Below are 23048 nucleotides of genomic sequence, written 5' to 3'. Positions count from 1 at the left end.
TAATCCTGGAAGAGCTAGCAAGAGCACACTATAGTTTGACAATATGCCACCGATACATCCCAACCCCTCCAACTGATCTAAAAAAAATACCTTTCTGTCACTCGCTCACTAACGTATTGTCTCTGCTTCAGCGGTGTGTCTCTGTGTGTAAAAAGTCCTGTCATGGGATCAGGCAGGCAGGTTGGTTAAGGTACACCAGCCAATCATTTCAGTTGGTCCAAAATATGTTTAAAAATGTGAAATGTCTTGTTGTTTAAAAAATTGCTGCCATATTTTAAGAGGTAAATCAGCCAAACTGCATTCGTGGAGTGTGAGAATGGAAAACTTTACGAGTATAATAAAGCAAGGAGTCAACTGACTGAGACTGTACAAGTGAACTCTGGACTAATGAAAATGTAATAACTGTTTTGTTTTCACACAATAAGAGGAGCTACTGTCACACCTGTTCTGTTCCTCCAGTTTGGCCAGCAGCTCCAGTTCATCGGGACTCAGGTTCTCAGAGTCCGCTGGAGAGGCAGCTGGTGCTGACAGTGCTGCATCGTGAGAAGATGAGTCTGGGCTGAGCACTGGGCTGCCTGTGGATGAGGGGTCTTGGTCCATACCGGGAGGGGAAGAAGGGCACTCTAGCTGAGGGAGAGCCCCAACAGAGTCTTCTCGTTCTGGGCTGCCACTAGGTAAGGACATGGCAGTGATGATGGAGTGGGACAGGTGAAGCAGAAGCGGGTGTAGTTAGAGGGTCTCACTGTTGGTCTCCCTCCTCAGAGAACCTTACTGTCACGTGATTGGCCACCTGGCTGGCCGTGGAGCCAATATGATCAGAGCTCTTCAAACCTGTGATGGACGCAGATAAGGCAACATGTCATCAAAAGAACTGAAGAGACAAATACATGTATGTCCTCCATTTTTTCCAGACCTACCTCAAAATAACATAAGACAATTCATATGCACACGTCAAACTTCCAAAATCCCTATAATGTTAAAACAATACTTTGAACTAGTCAGTAGAGTGCATACCTCCATCGAGGCCAAACTGTCCCTTCCAAATAAATAATAGTCCTCTAAACATGCTCAATGTTTTTTCATCAAGCTCCGTTAATTGGTCTCGTTATAAAATGCCATATCTCGCAATGTTATAGAAAGTGACAAAAAGACCTGGATCTGATCAGGATTCACACCAAAATTTGACGGGTTCTTTCCTCACCCATACCACATCCTTCCAAGTTTAGCAGAAATCCATTCAGTTGTCTTTTTGTAATCTTACAATCAAACAAACAGAGAGGGGTGAAAACATAACGTCCTTGGTGGGGGTAAGAAGGTGGACTACAAACAATGTAAGCTGCCACACTTTGCTAATAGGACATAAACATTCATACTGCTCCAAACTACATTTAGTTGCCAACAACACTGCTCCACACCCTGGATCAAGTAACTGCTTTGAAGGAGTGGCCATTAGTCACTGTAATGACATCATTCTGAATTGCATTGTGATCTAACACCAGGGAGGTGGGTTTGTTCTGAGACTGACAGCTGCCCAGTGAAACGTCACAAAGAAACAATGCTGCTACAGAGAGCCTCCTCACATTAGTATTGGATTATTTTAACCAATGTAAAGAGAAGTGAGAGAATAAAACTGTCAGCGACCACACAGAGCACTTATCCATATACAAAATCATTCAATTAATGTCACACTGACTGAATCTCTGTCACACACCAGTTATACTGGTGTGAGTGGTTCTCGTAGCTCATTCCTCAGCAAATGTGTTGGATTAAGGTCTGGGCTCTGCACTGAACTGATCTAAACTCACTATGAAATCACTAAGACCTGCATAAATAAATACCTGTCTTGACTTCAGGCTTATTTTAAGGGGATAGTAATTACTTCATACACTGCTAAATTGTTTAAAGTGATTATAATTTAATCTTCATTTGCAAATCAACTGGGGGTCCCAACCTGGACTATTTTGAAATGCTTAGTAGCTCTGTAGTAAAGTCATGTTGACAGAACCTGACCAATGTGATTGTGCCAATGAAAGACATCACAGGCCTCCCTGCAGGTCACACACAGAAGGAAGGCCACATGCGTAAAATCTGCTGTCTGACTGTTAACATGGGCACAGGATACGAGCAGGACAATGGCTTCCAAAGAAGACCTAAAAGTCTTTCAGGGGTGAAAAGTGGCAGGGGACAAATGTGGAGGATTCCTTTTGCTCTCAGCTACCCCTTTCAGGACAATGCAGGAGAACAATACAGTGACTAAGTTATCATATACATAATCACACTGTAGAAAACTCCAAAACAATGCAATGAAGGATTGATGCAGCTTTGTAATCAATCACCAAGGCCGAGAGAGTCAGTCACCAGCCAGTGTAATATGAAGAATACGACCAAGACATAAAAACGAGTGGAGAGTATTCGTCTGTGTCACTGTGGTCAGTAAAAGGTGTGAGTCATGCAGGATGAGAGTGCGCGCGCGCGCACGCGCGCGCACGCACGCGCACACACGCACGCACGCACGCACGCACGCACGCACGCACGCACACACACACACACACACACACACACACACACACACACACACACACACACACACACACACACACACACACACACACTTTAATGAAAGGACACTGTGAAAGTCTGACAAAGCAAAAAAAGACAGATTTCCTGAGCTTGGCTGTTGCTCTGTGTATGACATCAGGCTCTGTCATTGTGTACTACCTTGAAGAAACTGCAAGGGGGTGAGGGGGGTTCATTGTAATCCAGCATGTTAAGTGTGAGTGCAGACTACATGAAGGGTTACTATTTTGCATGTTTTGCACTATATGCTTGTTTGACCTGTGAAGCAGTGTTACAGACAGAAATACATTTTGGATGGGGCTGTTAAAAAAGGCACAAAAAGGACTTAAAATACTTTTAAAGAAGTACATAAAAGGGCAAACATCAACAAGCTTAAAAAAATTTTTATAAATTTAATTTGCATTACAAAGTCTATAAAGGCTTTACACAATTGTATAGACATTATATCCAGGCCAGCAGAACCAACTGTGCATCGGTTTTATAAAGCAAAGAACTATTCATGCTGTTTGCTTAATAATTGTATTGTGCACAGTGGCATAGCCAGGACATTAAAAACCTTATTGGCATATTAATGGGCTAATGACGTGGGCAGGATTTCTGCCAGTGCACAGACGGGTCAATATGTTTGTGTATGTGTGTGTGAGAGAGTGACAGCTGCACACGGGTGCAAAATAAGCATCATTGCTTTTTAAATTGCAAAGTGACAAGTAAACATAAACCTTAGCAGGAGAGAAAGAAATCACACACACACACACACAAGTATCCCTAGTTCAATCATTCATGCTCACACAGAGTGTCTATGGGAACTATGTTCTGGTGGCTTCCTATAGCTTCTTTTTATAGTTGTTTTTTAATCCGAAGTTTATTTATTATATATTTATTTATTTGAATATGTATTCTAGTAACAAAATGTATTTTGATCAAAGTTGACAGGGTGGGCCTGAGAGTAATGTGGGTGAGTCGGTGCAGCTCAGGCTACACATCTGCTGTGAAGGAAAGCAAAGATAGAACACTAAGATACGCAATTTGTTTTTGTGTTTATGTTTAGTCTCTCTGTGACTGATATCACCTCGCACAACTATGGTATTGTGCACAATCTATGCCTAAACGCATCCACTCTGAGCTGTCACTGTCTACATAAACAAACAATGCTCTTGTTTTCCTCTTCTGACCTCCACCCACACGCACATGCCCGCAAACGCGCACACACACGAATGAGACATCTCCGGTTCGCATTCAATATGTCTCATTTACAAAACACTTTTCTTGGTTGGTGTAAAGATCCTCTTTGGGGTCCCCATCTGGGCTTCACAATGGTAAGAGAGAGCTAGCCTAGGGCAATAGAAATAAGGAGGATTAAAAAAACAAACCCCCCTGCTTTCTGAAGACCAACTAAAAGGGAGATCCATCCATATTTTCCCTTTTGCAAATAAGCAAAGACACAGTAAGATTACATACTATATCACAGACATTCTGTGGTGTCAATTATTTTCCCTCATCCAAGAAACAAACAGTAACACACAAACATTTTATGAGAGAAAAAACTGAAATATTGGCTTGTTTTTAGACATCCCCCTCCCCGATCTCGGTAATGTGTTACACCCTCCCTCTTCTCCCCTTCCATCTGTATGTGTACGCGTGTGTGCTTCTTGCCCCCGGGGGCCTTTCAGCCTAAACATCAAGGGCAACTCCTCCGTTAATCTGTAGCTGCTAACCTCCCTGTTGTTCAAGCTCACACTCTCGTGTTCAGTCATTGACACGTGGACTCTTCCATTTCCACTTCATTCATCTCCTGGCCCCACTGTCCATGTGACTTCTGCTGGACTCTACACTGCTCAAAGAATCCCATTGTAAAGAAGGAATTAATTTTCTTGATGATATCGCTGCTCAAAGCTCCCTCACTGTTTGTGAAAACCATAACTGGAATACGAATGACTCTATTAGCTAAAACCAATGCACTGATAATGACATATTGACATATGAAACACACTCCACATATAGACCAGAGGGTCAATGTTGTGTATAGTAGATCCCAATCTATACATGAGTAAATGTATTATAAGTACTGTCTGTGTGAGAGTACTTCAAATACATTTACTCATGTATAGTACTAAGAGCAACAACTTTGATGGTCTTGAGGTCTTGTGTTTACTTGAATATTTTCATTTTATGCTTTGATATTTCTACACCAGAATAACATTTTACATATAACTTATGATTACTTTATAAAATATGATGCAATGTTATCATGAGTATATAATTACTAAGTAATTTTTATTTGGATCTGAACGAAATTACACTCACTCATAATATATCAGATTTTTTCATCAAGATCTTTCAACTATTTTAATAGGTTCTTCCCTGACCAATTCCACATACTTTCATGGTTTCATGGTAATCTGTCCAGTGGTTTTCTGTGTCATGCTGCTAAATAACACCAAACAATCGCAGACAATCGCAGATGCAATATATTCATTTAGTACCCTGCTCAAAACATGAAGGTAACACTCACACATCAGATCTTGATGAAGGAATTGAAAATCTTTACTGACGTACATTGTATAATTAGTTGAGAACAAGATGTGGACTCCTGGACAGTCTGTGGCGGTACTTGGCGGTGTTGGATACACGATAGATAGCCTCCCATACATGTTGACCCACCACTAAACCGGTCATTCTGGATGATGTTACAGGCAGCATAACATTATGCTTAAGTAAATGATTTGTGTAATTTACCACTGCTGCTTGGGCTACTCTTTAGTGTGCACTGACGACACCATGGATTATGATCTTGTCTCAGTGTACTAGGAATGGTTACTTATCAACCTGGACAACATCAACTTTTCAGCATCTTCATTACAGTAACGACAGTCTGTTCTACAAACGAGCCAAATGCACAGGCTGCACTGCATAAATTATTGAGATGTAATTACCAACTCTGATAAGTTCGTGCCCTGCGGCAGATGTTTTCTGGGACTTGTCCAATAAGAATTTAGCGCGACATTGAGCCTGAATGAGGAAGAGACACAATCGGAGCAAGTGAAGTGACACTGCCGATGAGAATTTTTCCTTAAACCTACTGGCCCCTTTGTGTGACTAATGTTTTCCTGCTCTAAATTTAGTTAGTATTCCTCTCTAGATGAGTGCCACTGTGAAAGGAAATTGTCTTGAAATAGCCATCACCACAACCCATCAATTATTTTCCAGAGCATGTGACGCTCTTTTCTATATCACTCAACAGTCAGTGTATTACAACCAGTTCTGGTCAGATTACTTAATATCGTGCAACTGAAACAAATCTGAGTGCTGCCACAGGCACACAGCCATGGTTGAATGTGATGCTAAAGCATTCGTTTTCCTGCTGCATTCATTATATCATCTTTTAATTTCATATGTTCCCAGCAGTAAACTGCAATCAGTAGCTGAGCTTCTGTTTAAGCACCTGCTCTGATTATAAACATCTGTTGTTCGCCTTAGAAATAGCTCAGAGGAAACAGCAGAATGCACAAAGAGGATCTCAAAAAAGAAGTTCCTTATATGAAAAATGGGTAAACCATTCAAACTGTACTGAGAGTAAAATCATACAGGCTGGTGTTCACAGAGACTTCACTCCATTGGTTCAGTTTCTAAAAAGAAAATCGAAATGTCTGAAACATGATTTGCTGCCTTCCTTCATTCAGGCGGAGAATAAGAGAAGAAAGTATGGCTTGTTTGTAGAGAAACCAAACTTACTATATTAAATGCTACTTAATCTGAGCTACATAAACCTTTTAATGTCCAGATTATTCACCACAGAGGGGCAAGCTGATGGGCCGTTAGCTCATTGGATAAATCATATCACAGGTTCATCGTGTAAAGGAATCATCCCTGACAGCCCTGTGTGATGACACACACAGTAAATCATTCACTCACTTTTCACATCGTAAACAGCAACGACAACCTGACTATGCTGATGAAATTATCTCCACAGTATAGAGAAGGAGCCTGTTGCAGAAATCACAGAAATCCTAATAATGACTCCTGCATTTCATCATATAGTGAATATAGTCCATTTGCCTAAGGTAAGAATGTCAGGCACGGACACATCTTCAATTACCATTCAAACAGGTGAATAGATGGAAAGGAAGGAAAAATTCTAAGTAGAGCTCATGTGATTTAAAAATGGATTCCTCTGAAACATTTACGATGGTATATATCTCATTATTTGAACATAATTAGACATAAAATCCAACATGCAACAGTTTGAAAATGAGATCACCATTCAGTCAGTGTAAAATCTGCACATCCAGTTAGGTAGAGAGAGGAGAGCAGTGGAGGAGCTGCAGTCATATGGAGCTTGAACCCTGGCAGTTAAGTCATCAAGCTGCTTCCTGTTTCCATGTGTCAGCAAAGAAGACAAAGTGCAGTGCCGTGCACAGGCCAGGCCGACACCAAAACAGTCCACCAGCAAAGCCAGTCTGGAGGACAAGCCGATGAAATTTAGACCATAAGACAGATTTAAGATTTTGTTTGAAACTCCATTAAAACAGCAAAATCTTTACTTTGATGATGATGAAGATTACATGGGGAAGAAATTTCAAAGAAAAATAAATTAACGTTTACTATTTTAGAGCAGAAACATAATTGACTGACAGAAAATTAATCAGAACAAATGAGTTGTTTGAATTATACCAATGATAATTGGTTGTGCCATCTCATATATAAATATTTGCTTCTATGATAGTATATTCAGTATCTTTGGACAACAAAAACAAGTCATCTGAGGATGTGATGGGCTAGTTTCACTGTTTTTGTAATTTTTGTTGACAAACAAATGTCGACAATAATCTTTTTTTGGCAGTTTGGCCTGTGTTATTTTCATAATTTAACAAATTGATTGTGTTGCAATGAATACAATGAACCTGGACAGCAGCAGGCATTACAACTGAACAGAATATGAAGAAATCTGCAAGATGATATCCCTCCTCCTGTTCTTGCTGGAGGCTGCACACACACATGCATGCACATTGCAGATGTTCAAATGCTCGCACTTACACACATAAGCTTAAACATAACTCAGAGACGGTTTATCTTGACGACACTGCAGCCCATTAGCTTACACTGTCTCGCACAGATGAATACTGTGGTGGCAGCAGCAGTAGGTCAGTGCGATAGAAAAGGTGAGCTGGGAAAAGGTGAGGTGTTTACGCACCACACAGTGTGCAGTTTTGTGTGTGTGTGTGTGTGTGTGTGTGTGTGTGTGTGCGTGTGTGTGTGTGTGTGAGATAATGGGATCAGATTAAATAGTTTCGAAGCTGAGCTACCTAAAAACAAGGTCACCAGGATGTGAGAATCAGATACCTGCTTCCTTGATGGGGAAATCTACAAGATGTATTTTGCATGGTGAGTGGTTTTCATAGATAAGCCTGAAGGCGTCCTCAGTGTTTCTCATAGGGGGATTTGATGAACCCATTACTCAGTGGTACATGTCTTTAGTCATGGGGTATTTATGCCCTAATTACAATCAACACAGTGAGATAACTAAATCTTCCAATACCCCTTCCCCCATCTGAAAAAAAGGTAAGTGCCTGTAGGAGCGCTTTTATTCTGTGACTAGTCAGTTGTATCCCTCATCCCTCAATCATAGTCCAAAAAGTATGTCAATCCTCAAATCTTTATCCGACTTGGGAGGTAAAAATGATACAGGCCTGGCCCAGATTTAAAGCACAGAGTCATTTAACTCAGTGGTTTCCAGTACTGGTCCTCTGGGGTTTAGAGTAGTAATGCTGGTTTCCTGTCTTACAAGCTAGTCATGCATGTTCAAAAAGGATTCACCTGCAAATCGCTCTCTCGTTGGAAGGATACTACAAAAACAGCTGGATCTTGGCTCCATACAAAACAGACAACCGTTTATTTAAATGACAGTTTTAAACCAGTGACTAATGGATGGGCAGGTATAGGGTCTCTGTGTTAGATGCTGAACAAACATTTGGACACACAAACGAAAGAAGCCACTCTACCGTTCAACCACTGTTGTTCCAGTTTGCACAGCTATCCTTTTTAGGACTTTGCATCATGGACAGCCTAACCAAAACATTATCACTAACCTTAACCATGACTAATCATAAAGTATCCTTTACCTTAATTTCACAACAATTCACATCTTACCCCTAACCTTAACTAGCACCTCAGAAACCGGACCGAGCAGGCATTAGTCCCCATGACATCTCCTGAGTTCAATGTTTATACTGGGAGAAAACAAGGTCATCAAGAGGCAACAAAAAAGAGCATACAGACACAATTTTAAACAAAGGTGACTAATGGATGGGCAGGACAAACACAGACACAGACACACACACACACACACAGGTGCACACAACATAGCAGCCACTCTACCGTCCACCCACCGCTGTTTCAAATATTACAGCTATGTATGAAAGATGAGTGAGTCCAGTAATCCTCTGTCCTTTACCCCCATTACTTGTGGAGGCTTTAATCCTATTGACTGTGTTGTTTGGACATGACAGCTCATTATCTCGGTCAGACCCGGCCTCCTCCTCTTCCTCCTCCTCCAGCAGCAGCAGCAGCAGCAGCATCAGCCGCAGGAGCAGGAGGAGGAGGAGGATGCTTGAACAACAGGCCTACATGCTCTGCAGTCGACTCATGGCTCGGCTGGCTCAACATCTGTGGCCCAAAAACAATGACACATCATCCCTGTCTGTCCCGGCTTCCAGCGGTTGTGTAACGACATTTTAAAAAAAGGGGCAAAGCGGCAGCAGCACGCTTTTCCACAGCGACACGCACGGTTTCCAGGCTCATGAATGGGCCGTGTCTCCGCTGGTATGCTGCACAGTGGAATTTTACACTGAGGTGAACGGAGCAGGCGGAGGAGGCTGCTGTTGATGGGGCTTCAGCGTGAGGGCCTGTAATAATACACACTCCCTCCAGACACGGATGTTCCATTAGACAATAAACACATGAAACCCGGGACACTTACCTCCGGTCCCATAGTCTGAGCGCTGCGCGTCGTCCTCGCTCCCACACCCGTTGTCTGTCGTTAGCGTCAAGCTAGCAGCTAATTTGAAAAAGAAACCTCAACGGAGCCCCGCGGAGGAGCACGGAGACACAGTCCAGCGCAGAGCCATCCTCCTGCCGCCGTTCAACCGCGGAGGCGCCGCCGCGACGCACCGCACAGCTGCTCGCGAGCCACGGCGGAGGCTCGAGCACGTGAAACGGGAGTTACCGGAGGAGGGAAACGTTAGTGGAGATGTCCATTACAGTAACCATGACAGCACCGGGAGAGGCAGCCTGCGGTTCGACGGGGACATGGCGCGGGCTGAAGACCGCTGTGTTAATCACTACGAGGACATCACACAGAATGGCTGGCGTTCCGTGGACTCTGTCGAGCACGAGGCTGGGCGAGCCAATCACGTTGCGGGATGAGACATGATTGGCACGTCGTCGACCAATAGCCTGCCAGGACTACGGGATTCCTCTGGAAGGACAGCAAGGAGAGCCAATAACCGTAGAGCTTTATTCTGTGGGGAGGCGGGACCCACAGGTGTGATACAGCAGTGTAGGCTTAAACGGATTTGTCATTAATGACAACTAAATTATTAATAATGTGATAATAAAAGTTCTCCATTTATTCAGCTTTTTGATTTTTTGTGTTTTAATTGTCATTTAGTTTTAAATATAGTAAACGTATATATAATATATAGTGTATATAAAATAGGTATTATTTGACATATGTAAACTAAAATTATGCATATGTATTTTTTATTCATAAGTTAATTTCATTCATCGACCAAACTAACATTTTTTATGCAAACACAAAATCTCCAATCTTGAAAGGAGCATAAAGAAGAATAATCTTATACAATATGCCTCCTTTCACAAGACATTAATTAACAAAGCAAATGATTCTATAGAATTATAAAATTATAAGAAAAAAATAAAAAACAGTTATATCCTAAATTTTACTTAATTAACATCTTTGTTGTAGTCACAGAAAGCCCATATTTGAAGTTTTCTGTCAACTGAACACGCAGAGCCTGTTGTCATGGCAGTTGTGGTATTTCCTCACACACTGAAAACCCACCAATACTCTACTGCTAAAATCATTGAGATGATTAATTGACTACTGTAATCAATTAATGGAACATTTAAATTTTACATTGAACCAAAGTATTCCGGCCTTGCTACACGAGTTCCTTGTGTTAAATTGGCCTATAGGTTCCAGGTTAATCTGTTAGTATTTCACAGTATATCATAGTTTTATATCTGGTGTCTGTGGCAACATTCCTGCCCCTGGCTCACTGGTAGCAACATGTTTTATGTCAACCAGCAAGCATGCCAGAGCTGAAGAGGGGAGCAGCCGTGGTGACTGAGACACAGTTGCCTATAACAAGTGCCTATATTGGGGGAAAAAAGAAAGTGTCCAGGAAAAGTTTCTGATGCTTCAGATAAAAAAGGCAACTTCATATTCAGAGGAATTATCAAGAGTCTGACTTTTCCTTGTGTGAGAGGAAAGTTTGTGTGATTGTTCTCACTGCCAGAAAAGGGAGACAAAAGTTCCACACTGCAGGTTTAGTGGGAAACATTTTCTATAGGTGACTCTACATACTGTAATCGTGTTTAACAGTGATAGACATAACAGTGCATAATTCCCTCTCATTGAATATCACAGCTCTGAGCCTTTACCTGACCTTTGTGATTCTGTCCAATCACAGCTGCAGAGAACTGGACGCTGTCGTTTCCTCAGCACTGTTGTCCTGCGACTGATGCCTTCACGTGTTCTTTCCCATGGTGTGTTGAGAATACAACGAATTCGGACCGGACAATTTAGAAACCTGTAGGAATAGATTATAGGAAAATAAACATGTTTGACCAGACCTTATTAAAAACAGTAGCACCATGATGTTTTTTGCGTTTTTTAATGTAGTTATTATTGTGCAAAAACGTTGTAAAGCCATTGGTCCACCGCGCAGCGAACGCTGAGCGCTTTCTCCGAAGTGTCCCTGAAGGCAGCATCCATGTGAGCTCCGGTGTGGACACTTGCTTGTTCTCTGCTGCTCGATCACAGACATCTGCGGGACAGAAAAACACCACAGCGAGGTAACGTTGTGAAGAGTTTCTACCTTTCACACCAAACTAAGCGCTCAGTTGTTATCAGCGATGAAACGTTTTGACTGCTTTGCCGCAGGAGCTAAAGTTGCGACTTGGAAATTCGCTTTGGTAGCTAACACGCTAGCCGCAACACCGCTAGCTTAATTTTGAGAGACAGTTCTCATTTGAGTGGGTCAAGTTGCCGCAGCTGCTCATCACTGGTAAATAACTACATTTCTTTGTCACTTAAAATACCGCGAACTTAGCGGTGCGATGCTGGAGGAGCTGTTGGAAAGTAACGCGTGGGTCCCGATCCACGGTTAGCCGCTAGCTTGCTCACTAGCCGGTTTGAATGAAGGGTACTCCATAGAAATCTATTGTCGGTGAGTGCGCCGGGTCACCACCGGTCCGCTGTTGTGTATGAGTCAGCTCAACTTAAATCTCTCAACGTCCTCATATAATGTCGATTTAGAAGATCATGTTGCTACAACAATTAATTCATTTTGATGTGAACCATCGCTGCGGCCTTCTAGTTTTTTCCGAGCGATGCTAGGACCTTGCTGTCAACAGGCAGACTTGGGTTTCCCGATCATTGTGGCATGAAGCTAGTGTCTAAACTTTGTTCTGCTCATTCCATTTGGTTAACAGCGAATCACTAACAAAGCCCTTTAATTAACTTTTGGACAGTACTACGTAAGTACTAGTAGAAGTGTGAACAATAAAATGGTATTAACAGATCACATAAGATAAATATGGCATCAGTAAGTAATAAGTAACATGCTAAACGTAAGTGTAATGATAATAATGTAGTGTAAGGAATATACCTAATATAAAATGGAATTAAACTAGTATATACAGTGTAAAAGCAGACAATGTGTGCAGTGTGAGAGTAAATACACTGTAAGCAGTAAAGATTCATTCATTATATTCTTATATTTCAAATAGATTTAAATCACCATGGTCTATTTACAAATTCTGAGTAAATTTATGAGATCCTCCAATTTACATGTAATACATTCAGATGGCTGAGAACGACGTTGATAATGAACTCCTGGACTATGAGGAGGATGAGGAGCCGCAGGGAGCCCCTGAGAGTGGGACCCCGGCAAACAAGAAGGAGGTGAAGGGGTCCTATGTATCCATCCACAGCTCGGGCTTCAGAGACTTCCTCCTGAAACCAGAGCTGCTCCGTGCCATTGTTGACTGTGGTTTTGAACATCCCTCAGAAGGTGAGTGTTGTTAAAAGGTCAAAACCATGGCTTGGATATAATCGTCGTTTTAAACCAACAGCGCAACACTTTCAATTGAGACTTGCTCCTCCACAGAAACATTCACGATTACCATTTGTTCTATTTACAGTCCAACATGAGTGTATTCCTCAAGCTATTCTGGGCATGGACATCCTCTGTCAGGCAAAGTCTGGTATGGGAAAGACAGCCGTGTTTGTACTTGCCACCCTGCAGCAGATAGAGCCTGTGGATGGTCAGGTGAGTTGGTTGTTGGGCTTTTTAACAAGCTAATACATCTTCTATATGTTTTTATACTTTGTGTTTCAAGGTGTGATTCGGTTGAATTCATTTTGTGTTAGCTGTCAGATGTTGGGCTGTTGTCAGTCTTGAGACCTCTTGCGTTAAAGAAGTTAAAATATGCTTGCAGTTCTCCTGCTCAAAAATTAGTATGTTGAAAAACAAAATGGATCCATTTGTATAGGGGTTTTGGAGAAATTAGGACTTGAGGAAGTAAAACTAATATTCTTATTCCCTGCACTCCAGGTGTCTGTACTTGTGATGTGCCACACACGAGAGTTGGCCTTCCAGATCAGCAAAGAGTACGAGCGCTTCTCCAAGTACATGCCCACTGTCAAGGTGTCAGTATTCTTCGGTGGCATGGCCATCAAGAAGGACGAGGATGTCCTGAAGAAGAATTGCCCTCACATTGTCGTGGGAACTCCAGGACGTACCCTGGCCCTCATTCGCAACAAAACCCTCAGTCTGAAGAACGTCAAACACTTTGTGCTTGACGAGTGTGATAAGATGCTGGTGCAGCTCGGTGAGTGAGAGGAACAAATCTGTCGTACAGAAGTCGCCTAAGAAACCTCGGCCTTTTGGCTGTATCTCATCTGCTTATTTGGTCAAAAGCTATCATGTGGGATTTAATGTGAAAATATCTCAAAGTCATCCATTAGTACTAGTTGTAATATACAGTTTTCGAATTAAACATTAACTAGTGAGACTGCTGCCTTAAATCCAGAAATAATGAACAAGTTTATAGTTATTACTATTTGTAAATAATAGATTTAATTTTGGGAGTGCTATTTGTTTTGTGCCACAGACATGAGGCGTGACGTCCAGGAAATCTTCAAACTGACACCCCATGAGAAGCAAGTTATGATGTTCAGTGCAACATTAAGCAAGGAGATCCGCCCTGTTTGCCGCAAGTTCATGCAGGATGTGAGTTATCATTGAGATTGACTCTTGAAATTGAACCGCGCCAAGCTGAGAAAATATAAATATTATGAGATAGAAGTGTTTTTTGTTTTATTAGTGTTCCTACCTTTACTCAATCTGATTGATCAAAGAAGTGTTAATAATTTCCAAGTAGCTCAGGAATGCTGGAGCTTCTTTCACTTGGTATTTTTGCTCTGTTGCATAACTTTACATGTCATCGTTTTCTAGGATCGGGTAGCTGTAACAGTTTCCTCCCTTTTTATGCACATATACATTACTACAAACATTAATTACGGTCAGTGGTGGCATAAAAGTTAGAAGTGAGCTTGGCTTTTTTTTTTTTAAAATACATTATTTCATCCATGTCATCTCATGGCTATTGCAGTTTTGTGTTTGTATTGAAACCCCTTGTAGCTTTGCCCACTTGTGGCTGTCAGTGTCATAAGTGGCCATATGAGAGGGGGAAAGTGATCCTCCTCAACAGATTTCTCTTGGTCAGGACATTCACCCCTTCTGGCTCTGCTGTAAGGAGAACAAGTTCAGCGGGCCACCAGGGACAGTTCATCCGTTAAAAACTTGGGGCAAGCCTTATGTACGGAGTTGTCATACGTAAAGCTCAGCAAAACATGAATCAGAGTAAACTTCAGAAAGAAGTTTGCAGACTTCTTAATGAAGTTTTCCCCTCATTTAATGCTCCTTACTTTCTTCATGCATGCTTCAAGGCTTCCTGATGTGGTCTGTAGATGTGTGTTTACGTGTGTTAATGTGTGTCTGAGAGAGACATGCAACATTTTGCTCCTGTTTTGCTGTGTAGCCGATGGAAGTGTTTGTGGATGACGAGACCAAGCTGACTCTGCATGGCTTACAGCAGTATTACTGCAAGTTGAAGGACAGTGAGAAGAACCGAAAGCTTTTTGACCTGCTCGATGTGCTCGAGTTCAACCAGGTACAGTTTCTAATCAGTCTTAGATGATGACTCAGAATTAGTTATGTACATATTAAAGTCTTTCTGAAAGAAATTTAAATGTACATTTACATTTTTGGTTAAACCACAATGTCATTCCTCTTGTCCTGCTATTCCAGCGTATTTTGTTGTTTATGCCTTTCCCAGTAAAAAATGCAACCGTCTTGTTTTGGCTCCTGCTAGGTGGTGATCTTTGTGAAGTCAGTTCATCGCTGTGTGGCTCTGTCTCAGCTGCTGGTGGAGCAGAACTTCCCTGCTATTGCCATCCACAGGGGAATGGCACAGGAGGAGAGGTAGATTTATATTTCTCTGCCATGATCGTCCTTTTGCTAAATCTGTATTGACGGGCGCTTTGCCAATTTCACTATCTTCAGAATGACAAAACATAAGGAAACATCATATCACTGTGTTGTAATTAGTTTTTATCTTAGAGTCAATGATCAATTAAACGTTTTAATAATAAACTTTTACAACATCAGCATTGTAGTTGAGTTGGTCCACTGGGCAGTATGAACTATAAAGATACATTTACAAGCAGTTTTAGAAGATAAGATTATATTAGAGGCATGCAGTTAAGTTTCTTAGTCATCTTCTCTTGAACTGCAATATAATATCTTGCTTATTACTTTTCCTGTTGTTGCCCATCCCTCCCCCAGGTTATCTAGGTATCAGCAGTTTAAAGACTTCCAGCGGCGGATCTTGGTTGCAACCAACTTGTTCGGCCGAGGCATGGACATTGAGCGAGTCAACATCGTCTTCAACTATGACATGCCAGAAGATTCTGACACGTACCTCCACAGAGTCAGTCCAGCTATTACATAATTTTGTCATGCATTTGAGAAATGTTAACATTTTTTATTTCCAAAGCATACAAGCAAAATTCTCGTAAAGGGGTCTGTAGCTTGCACCAAATTTACCCGAACAATCCTCATTAGGTTATAAATGACACCTGTATAAAGAACCAGCAACCTGTGTTTATTTGAAGTATTTAATGCTACTTAATCAGGAAATTGTGATCTGAACAATAGAGTCGGACTCCTTCCTCTTTCGTATAGAAACTTGTGGCATTTCTGTTTCCTTTCAGTTGAGCCTCTTGTAAGCTCAAACTTTTTTCTCTGTGCCACAGGTGGCTCGTGCTGGCAGGTTTGGGACCAAGGGTCTGGCCGTCACTTTTGTGTCAGATGAGACAGACGCTAAGACCCTGAATGAGGTCCAGGACCGCTTTGAGGTCAATGTAGCAGAGCTACCAGAGGAGATTGATATTTCCTCTTACAGTAAGTTCTCTTATCTCCTACAACCTCTTACACTTGACCTTTCAGTAAGCAACAGGTTTTTCGAAGAACCCATTTGTTTTGTGTACGTCATCTCACAACTCTTCAAGGCTTTTTGCCCGTGTCACTGGGGAGAAAATATGGTAGAGAAATAAAGCAGTGGTCATGCCTTATGTTATAATTCCTTATTGTTTTCCCTTTTCAGTTGAACAGTCCAGATGAGCCTGAAGTCGTTCCAATGAAGATTGTGTTTGAATCTTGGTGTTGCTGTGTTTTGATGGAGAGTAAAAAATCTCAATGTTTAATTTTAAAGTCCCCCTCCCTCCATATTTGTTTGCAAGTTCATGAAAGTAAACCACTTCTTTTTTTTTTATGTGTTTGCGGGGTGCTTGTTTTAGTGTTTTTCTTGTTCTACCATGGATATATTGTTTGGGTTAAAGAAATAAACTTTTTATACCTCATGTGATGCTGTTAGATTTAATTTGCACTTGTAAGTGTATCAGAGGTTGCATTAAAGAAAAAGACACAAACACCCTCGTTAAACACAATCCGTGTCATCACTTTTGACTGTAGGTAATTCTTCTCACAAGCAGAGGGTGCTGTTGTCGCAGTTTTCAATACACAGTCACTGTTTCCCAAACACTTGATGACTGAAGTGGCTGCCAGGTAGGATCATTTGAAACTGAACAAGTTGAGTTAAATAAAACCACATGAAACCTGAGTCCTGCAGCCATTTTTATCCGATGAATGGACCAACAAAAACTTATGACAGCTACACTATGGTGTCTTAATGACCCTTATACAACCTTGGATCTAAATAAAGAAAATGCATCCACAGTGTCATTGATCCAAAATGCAATACTAATAGTTTGCATTTAATGCACAAACAAGAAATCCAATTTCCTGGAAAAGGGTTGGCATTGGTCCAGTCCCTGCTGACACTCACTTCCAGATAATGTTCCTTATCTTTTATAGTCAGTGCCACAAGGAAACTGCGTCATTTGTTGCTGTGTGTAAATAAAGTTCTAGATGGCTTAATATGCCAGCATGTCAAAAACAGCACAGTTGATGCAGTCTGTCTTAATGTTCATAATATACTTAGTCCACCTTCTGCATTATGCTCATTACGTTTTCTACAGAAAAACTGCAGAAGTGATTATTTTGCTGCTTGTAACAAGCAATGCGTCTTGGGATATGAAGACCTTACCGTCTCAGTATCTGAGGTTATCGATGCAGTCAAAAAGTTATAGTTCAGTAAGTTTCAGTGCTAAACAAAGTGCATTGTTGCTCTGGTAGCATTTCACTTCTCAGGCTAATCTGAGGGTCTTAATAAAATATCCCCAACACCTGAACCACCAATCGGTCCAGAGGGGAGGAAGTCAAGGGGTGCTTCAGGGCTCTAGTTTAGGTCCCTCGTCTGTTTGTACAGGAGTGGGTAAGTGTACAATCCACTCTGGTCATACATTACACATACAAGGTTGCCTTCATGATTGTGAATTAAACCTTCCCGCCTGCAGTCTCTGTCGTCAGATGGGTGCCTGTGGTCTTCACCCACTTGGAGCCAGATGAGAAAAATGACCCCTCGTCCTGAAGCGTCTTCCTTCATCAAGAAGGTCGACCTGATCACATTCAAATAAAATAAAAAATCCTCAGTACTAGTCTATGAACTTATGTGTGTCTCCGTACATCCAGTGCTGTGGAGGAAGGGACACTTCGTTGAGGTGGCCACAGTCACTGCTGCATTTACATGACTGGATGAACATGGCCGACCTCTGGAAACGCTCTCCATCCGGGCAGGCAAAGGTCACAGGTACAGTGCGCGTGTGGCGTGGCGAGCAGCACCTTCCGTTCGTGCACATACCGCAGTAGTTGGGTCGGTACAGTCGGACACTCATACATTCTCCATAGGACAGGCGGACGGGCTCAGGGGCTTTCTGGGTTGGGGAGCACTTCTTCCCTTTCTGTGGTTGGATGATAAAAATCATAGGGTTACATTGAGTGTGGTCCCTAACTGGCTTCAGTGGAGAAATTGACCAAAATGAGCCAAATGAATATTTTTATTTTAGAAAAACTAGAAGCTTTGCCACATATCTGTCCTGTCCTTTTACACAGAAGCAGATTTAAGCGGCTTTGCACGCAAACTCATTAGTTTCACGGACCAGACTTCATCTTGTTGTGCCAAAATGGGGATTGAGCGAGGGATTATTTTTAGATTTAAGTGATTCATTTTAAGATTAAACCTGTATTTACCATTTTAGTGTCTTTCTCTGTTAAACACACATACACCTGTCTTGCCACTATAGCTTTTACTCAGCAGAGCAGAGAAAGAGCTGTCGGTGTGTGTCCAACATGGAGGATTAATATAGACACACCACTTCCCTGGACTCTGAGTACACAGATGGGGCCTAGCTATGGACAGTTGCTTGGCAGGAATGCCGGGGGTGGGGGACTATATTTAAAAAGGCGCCTGCCTGTCACCAAAACACAGCTGAGTAAATCAGCACTGCCCAGTTCCCACTGGATGTGGAGCTTCCAGAAAGTACCGCTACGATAATCTCTGTTCTTAAGCTTGGGATAAAGATGGTTTTAGCACTCAAAGCATATTTACTCAGGGACAGAACATCTATTTTTTTTTAATTCTTTGCTACGCAGGTCTGATTCTTTTTGGTTGAGAGAGGGAAACAAGGAGGCACAGCAAAAACAAACAGGTATAGTTTTTCTCCATTGTCAGACGTGACTCAATAAAAGGTGAAAAAATTCCTTCTTGATAAGTGTTATCACAAGGTGTCCAGATTGTACTGTCTGATAGACAAGTTGTTGTGATAAGAAGCTCCCTTGGCAGTAACGTAGCTATTTGACCTATGCTCTCTGTCTCCCTCTCCTTTAGTTCAGTCTACTTCACCTTGGCTGGGACGCTCAGGCCCTGGCACGGCCGCACTGTGCAGATCCTCGTCTCTCGCTCCAGTTTACACTCAGAGTTGTTGTTGGTGATTCGGGATGAGACGCCCATCCCGCAGCTGCGAGAGCACTGGGACCAATCTGTGGTCTGCACTGGACACTTATTTTCCTTCAGATGGTTCCACACTGTGTGAAAAGGTGGCAGGCAGGGAGAAAAAGAGAAACAATACACAACAGTTAGAACAGTATTTCCCAACGTGGGGGTCAGAACCCCAATAAGAGGGTCAAGACAAATGAGAACAGAAAAACTGTATTTCATAGTTTCTTGTTATTACTATTATAATATTTGCATCACAAAATCAAATATTATGGCCAACAAAACTCATACACAAAGTAATCAGACTACATACTGCCCGAAAATGCATTGCAGCCATATGATTTCAGTGTCAGTGAAATTTTAGCACTTAACTACCCACACTAACAGAAAAAAAAACTGTTATGATAAATTATAAAAGCTTTTTCCTGTTCTCTCACCAGGCAGGTGTTTGTAGCCATGTTCACTCTGCCAACCGCTGGACTTCACATCTGCGAGTTCGTTGGCTAGAGCCTGATCAGGTCTGGGCAGGTGGTGTTTTGGTGGAGACACCTGTGATAAGAGATAAGACCGTGTTGTTTGTTGGGAACTCATCTGTGCTGCGGCCACGCCTGTCTTTTGTGCGCTCTTCACAATGTTATCACCACAATGCCCTGGTTACCAAGGGGTTACTTTCGGGCGAAAGAGAAACGTCACTCTCTAACAGCAAGAAGTATCTGATCCAACAGTATCTCGTCTACTCAAACAGTTATAGTTTGATCTACCAGAAAGAGGAGGATTTAAAACAATTTCCACATTGTGTGGAAAAAATGTGAGGTCCCACTGACCTTGACCTTTTACCATCTAACCACTTTATCAATGAGTACAGGAAAGCATTTCTGCCAAATATGATGTAATTGCCTCAAAGTGTTCCTGAGTTATTGCATTCAGAAGGAAAAAAACATGATTTTTACGGTTAGTGAACTTGACTTTTAACCCTTAAACACCAAAATGGAATCACTTCATCCTTGAATCCAAAGAGAACATTATGTTATATTAACTGCATATAAAGCCCCTTAACACTGAATTTAACAATTGATCAACAGAAAAAAAATGGGGAATTACTGCTACTTGTTTGAGATTTATTTTGTTAAAATGTGTCTTTCATCCTCGTCTCCCTTATTGTCTATCAAGAGGTTATCACAGTGGCAGGTGATGAATTGTGACTACATCAAACACACACCTGATGCTTAGGTGGCAGGCGCCAGGTGCCCTTGTGGCAGTCTACACTGAAGCAGCACTGCCCGGGAATCCTGACCAACCGTGGGTAGGGGCAGGATGGCGAGGCTGGGGGCAGTTTGTTGTTGCAGAGAGGAGCGCAACCAACGGCGCCGTCGATGCAGGTGCACTGGTGTTTACAGCCGGCACGGAAGCTCTCACCGTTCTGGTAGATCCTGCTGTTGTACTCGCATGACCGACCCTCAGATTTAGCTGGAAATACACATATTATTACTCAACTGAAACATTCAAATCATGTGTGGTAAGATGTGCACAAACTGGCTGTTGCTTTGCATAAACCAGAGAGCCACAAGGTTATTGTGGGCACAAACCACAGGTTAGGTATTTCAGAGATGCATCTCTTTGTACAGGACAGGACATGCTTTAAAGGGACCAATGATAGAGCCTCAGCTTGCATCAGGTATGTTTAGAAGAATTATCTTATTTCAACATCTGGAATTAACCCTGTTGGGCAAAGCTTCTCTTTGCCAAAACAAACAACACACAAAATGCAACAGACAACAGATAAGATGGAAAGGTCAGTGGAAATAAGGACAGGAAGTGTGAGACTCCTTGTCTCAGAGTCCTCAGCATGGAAGAACCAGCTATTCATAGTTTGTTGGGCAGCACTGGCATGGTACAGATGGGGGGGTGTATTTTTATCTCTGAAACCCCCTGACATCGTCATAAAACATCGACTACTCATTAAAATATCCCATGTCCTGTTCCTGGATGTGTAGCGTGACACCTTCCTTGATCCCCAAATTGTGATGCCTTTGACTTAATGGAAAGCAGGCTAAATTAATATCCATGTCCTTGACATCTTTTCTACCTTGCTAGACACATTTCATGGCCTTTTAACTTTTATATGAAGTATCACGTTCACCATATTAATTTTAAATATAGAACACCTAACACCAAATACAATATTTTCCCATACTAGGCACAAGTCAGCTATGATCTCAGTGAAATTCCTCCCCTGCCAGCTTTACATTGTTCCTTCCTCCCTCACCTCGACAGATGCCCCAGGCCATGGTTACATCATTGCCGTAATTACACTCCAGCCCTTTGTGGTGGTCACAAGGCCTTATGGGGCTGCAGTCCTGGTTGAGCTGTGCGGCACACACCTTGCAGCACCCACATCCATCTGGCACAGCGCTTACCCCAGGAGGGCAAACCAGAGGCTCTGCAGGGCAGTGACACACTGGTGGGCAGCTAGCAGTCACCTGGAGGGATGAGAGAAGGAGTTCAGGTCATCAGAGAGAGACTGCCATGATTTAGCGTCAAGGTCATGTTATGTTTTCAACAAATATGAAGAGAAAAAGACTGCACAGTGAAGCACATACATGCTCATCAAATATCTGTAATTCTTTGCCAAAACTTAGAAAGTCTTGCAATGTCCACACCCACTTGATTAAAGAAAATTCACAGACAATAACTGGAGAGTTTAAATCATCATCAGGGTGGTTCAGTGCACCACTTTCAGCTTTTCTTCCAGTGTGGTGGAGCTCTGGCACATTGGTTTTTAGCCTCCTCAGGGTTTTCTCATTTTGAATCCTTCCACAGACAAAGCAGTGTGGTACAGTAAAAGTTAAGTTACTGCTGGCCACTCGTCCCTGAGTGTCTAGACAGCTGCAGGGTTTATACCCAGCTGACTGCTGCCTCACGATTTGAGTCATCACAGCGGCACTAGAGCCAACTTGTTCCACTCCGTAGGAATCAACATGTCACTGTGGCTGCAAAAGTAAGACATGAGTAGACATGCTTATTACCAGGAAGGACAGGCAACTTCAGAGGGACTGGGTTCTTTATTACTACAAAACACAGATGAGGATGAGGGACACAGCCTCACCCAAACCTTTTATTTGTTTTTTAAGCAGACTAAGATCTTCAGCAGTTCATACCATTAAGATGTCTTAAAACACGATACATGGTATATAAATACTTTTCATCAGGAGGTGAGTATGCTGTAAGTCAAAGATGAATTTGAACATTTCAAAACAATCTATACCTTTTAAAATTGTTTAACCACAACATAACATCTTACCTGTGTGATGACGGCTGTTGTCAGTACAGTCAGGTAGATCAGTGATGCCATGATTATCCTAAGAAAATGTTCAGCAAAAATGACAAATAAATACAAAACCTTGAGATGAAACTACTGTCCCCTGAACGTTAGTCTCAGGTAGTTCCTCTCTGACTCTGGTTCTCTATTCGGACCTTGGTCCTTGTCTTTCTACCGGAATAAACTATCTTAAACTCTTTATACCCACTGTGAGCCTTGGAGACACCACGCCCCCAACCAGACTTTTAACCAATCAGCGCGCAGGCAACAACCCGGACCTTTTCCACGAGGGCGGGTCCCTATCGCCAGGGTCATTTTCTGATTGGTGGGCGTGTTTTTTTTGGATGTGAATGCAGCCATTCATAAAAATGTGCAGGACCCGCTCTGT

General features: G+C 42.1%; 3 protein-coding genes across 5 annotated transcripts in view; 1 reads left to right on the top strand and 2 right to left on the bottom strand.

Moving 5' to 3' along the window:
- Positions 1-9945, bottom strand: part of evi5l (ecotropic viral integration site 5 like) — a 29932-nt gene extending 19987 nt beyond the window's left edge. For 2 of the 3 annotated variants that reach the window (XM_020084373.2, XM_069529496.1), the window contains exons 1-2: positions 9554-9940; positions 443-831 (exon numbers count right to left, since the gene is read on the bottom strand). In XM_020084373.2, coding sequence (XP_019939932.2) covers positions 443-684 — 242 coding nt within the window. In that variant the 5' untranslated portion in view covers positions 685-831; positions 9554-9940. Of the gene's footprint in view, positions 1-442; positions 832-9553 lie in introns of all 3 variants that reach the window. The other variant, XM_020084374.2, reaches the window with a different exon arrangement.
- Positions 9946-11372: 1427 nt separating this feature from the next.
- LOC109627629 (ATP-dependent RNA helicase DDX39A) lies at positions 11373-16807 on the top strand. The gene is made up of 10 exons (XM_020084319.2): positions 11373-11673; positions 12686-12893; positions 13024-13151; positions 13437-13713; positions 13996-14114; positions 14926-15057; positions 15259-15368; positions 15732-15876; positions 16202-16349; positions 16552-16807. Exons 2-10 carry the CDS (start codon positions 12686-12688, stop codon positions 16566-16568), a joined length of 1284 nt encoding a protein of 427 aa, XP_019939878.1. The 5' UTR covers positions 11373-11673; the 3' UTR covers positions 16569-16807.
- On the bottom strand, positions 16808-22846 carry LOC109627630 (CCN family member 1-like). The gene is made up of 6 exons (XM_020084320.2): positions 22643-22846; positions 21608-21821; positions 20561-20808; positions 19779-19890; positions 19249-19430; positions 16808-18307 (listed from the first exon to the last, which is right to left on the bottom strand). The coding sequence occupies exons 1-6, from the start codon at positions 22691-22693 to the stop codon at positions 18002-18004; spliced, it is 1113 nt and encodes a 370-aa protein (XP_019939879.1). The 5' UTR covers positions 22694-22846; the 3' UTR covers positions 16808-18001.
- Between the last annotated feature and the right edge of the window lie 202 nt (positions 22847-23048).

Source organism: Paralichthys olivaceus, chromosome 8, assembly GCF_024713975.1.
Source record: "Paralichthys olivaceus isolate ysfri-2021 chromosome 8, ASM2471397v2, whole genome shotgun sequence".
Taxonomy (NCBI): domain Eukaryota; kingdom Metazoa; phylum Chordata; class Actinopteri; order Pleuronectiformes; family Paralichthyidae; genus Paralichthys; species Paralichthys olivaceus.
This window is presented reverse-complemented; position numbering and strand designations above follow the sequence as displayed.

Bases quoted from the DNA above. Each gene is read 5' to 3' on its own strand.
- LOC109627629 (XM_020084319.2), top strand. From the start codon at position 12,686: ATGGCTGAGAACGACGTTGATAATGAACTCCTGGACTATGAGGAGGAT. The intron at 15,058-15,258 runs GTACAGTTTCTA...GGCTCCTGCTAG, and splicing joins ATGTGCTCGAGTTCAACCAG to GTGGTGATCTTTGTGAAGTC. The intron at 15,369-15,731 runs GTAGATTTATAT...TCCCTCCCCCAG, and splicing joins GGAATGGCACAGGAGGAGAG to GTTATCTAGGTATCAGCAGT.
- LOC109627630 (XM_020084320.2), bottom strand. From the start codon at position 22,693: ATGGCATCACTGATCTACCTGACTGTACTGACAACAGCCGTCATCACA. The intron at 19,431-19,778 runs GTGAGAGAACAG...CTTTTCACACAG, and splicing joins TGGCTACAAACACCTGCCTG to TGTGGAACCATCTGAAGGAA. The intron at 18,308-19,248 runs GTGAAGTAGACT...ATCCAACCACAG, and splicing joins GCCTGAGCGTCCCAGCCAAG to AAAGGGAAGAAGTGCTCCCC.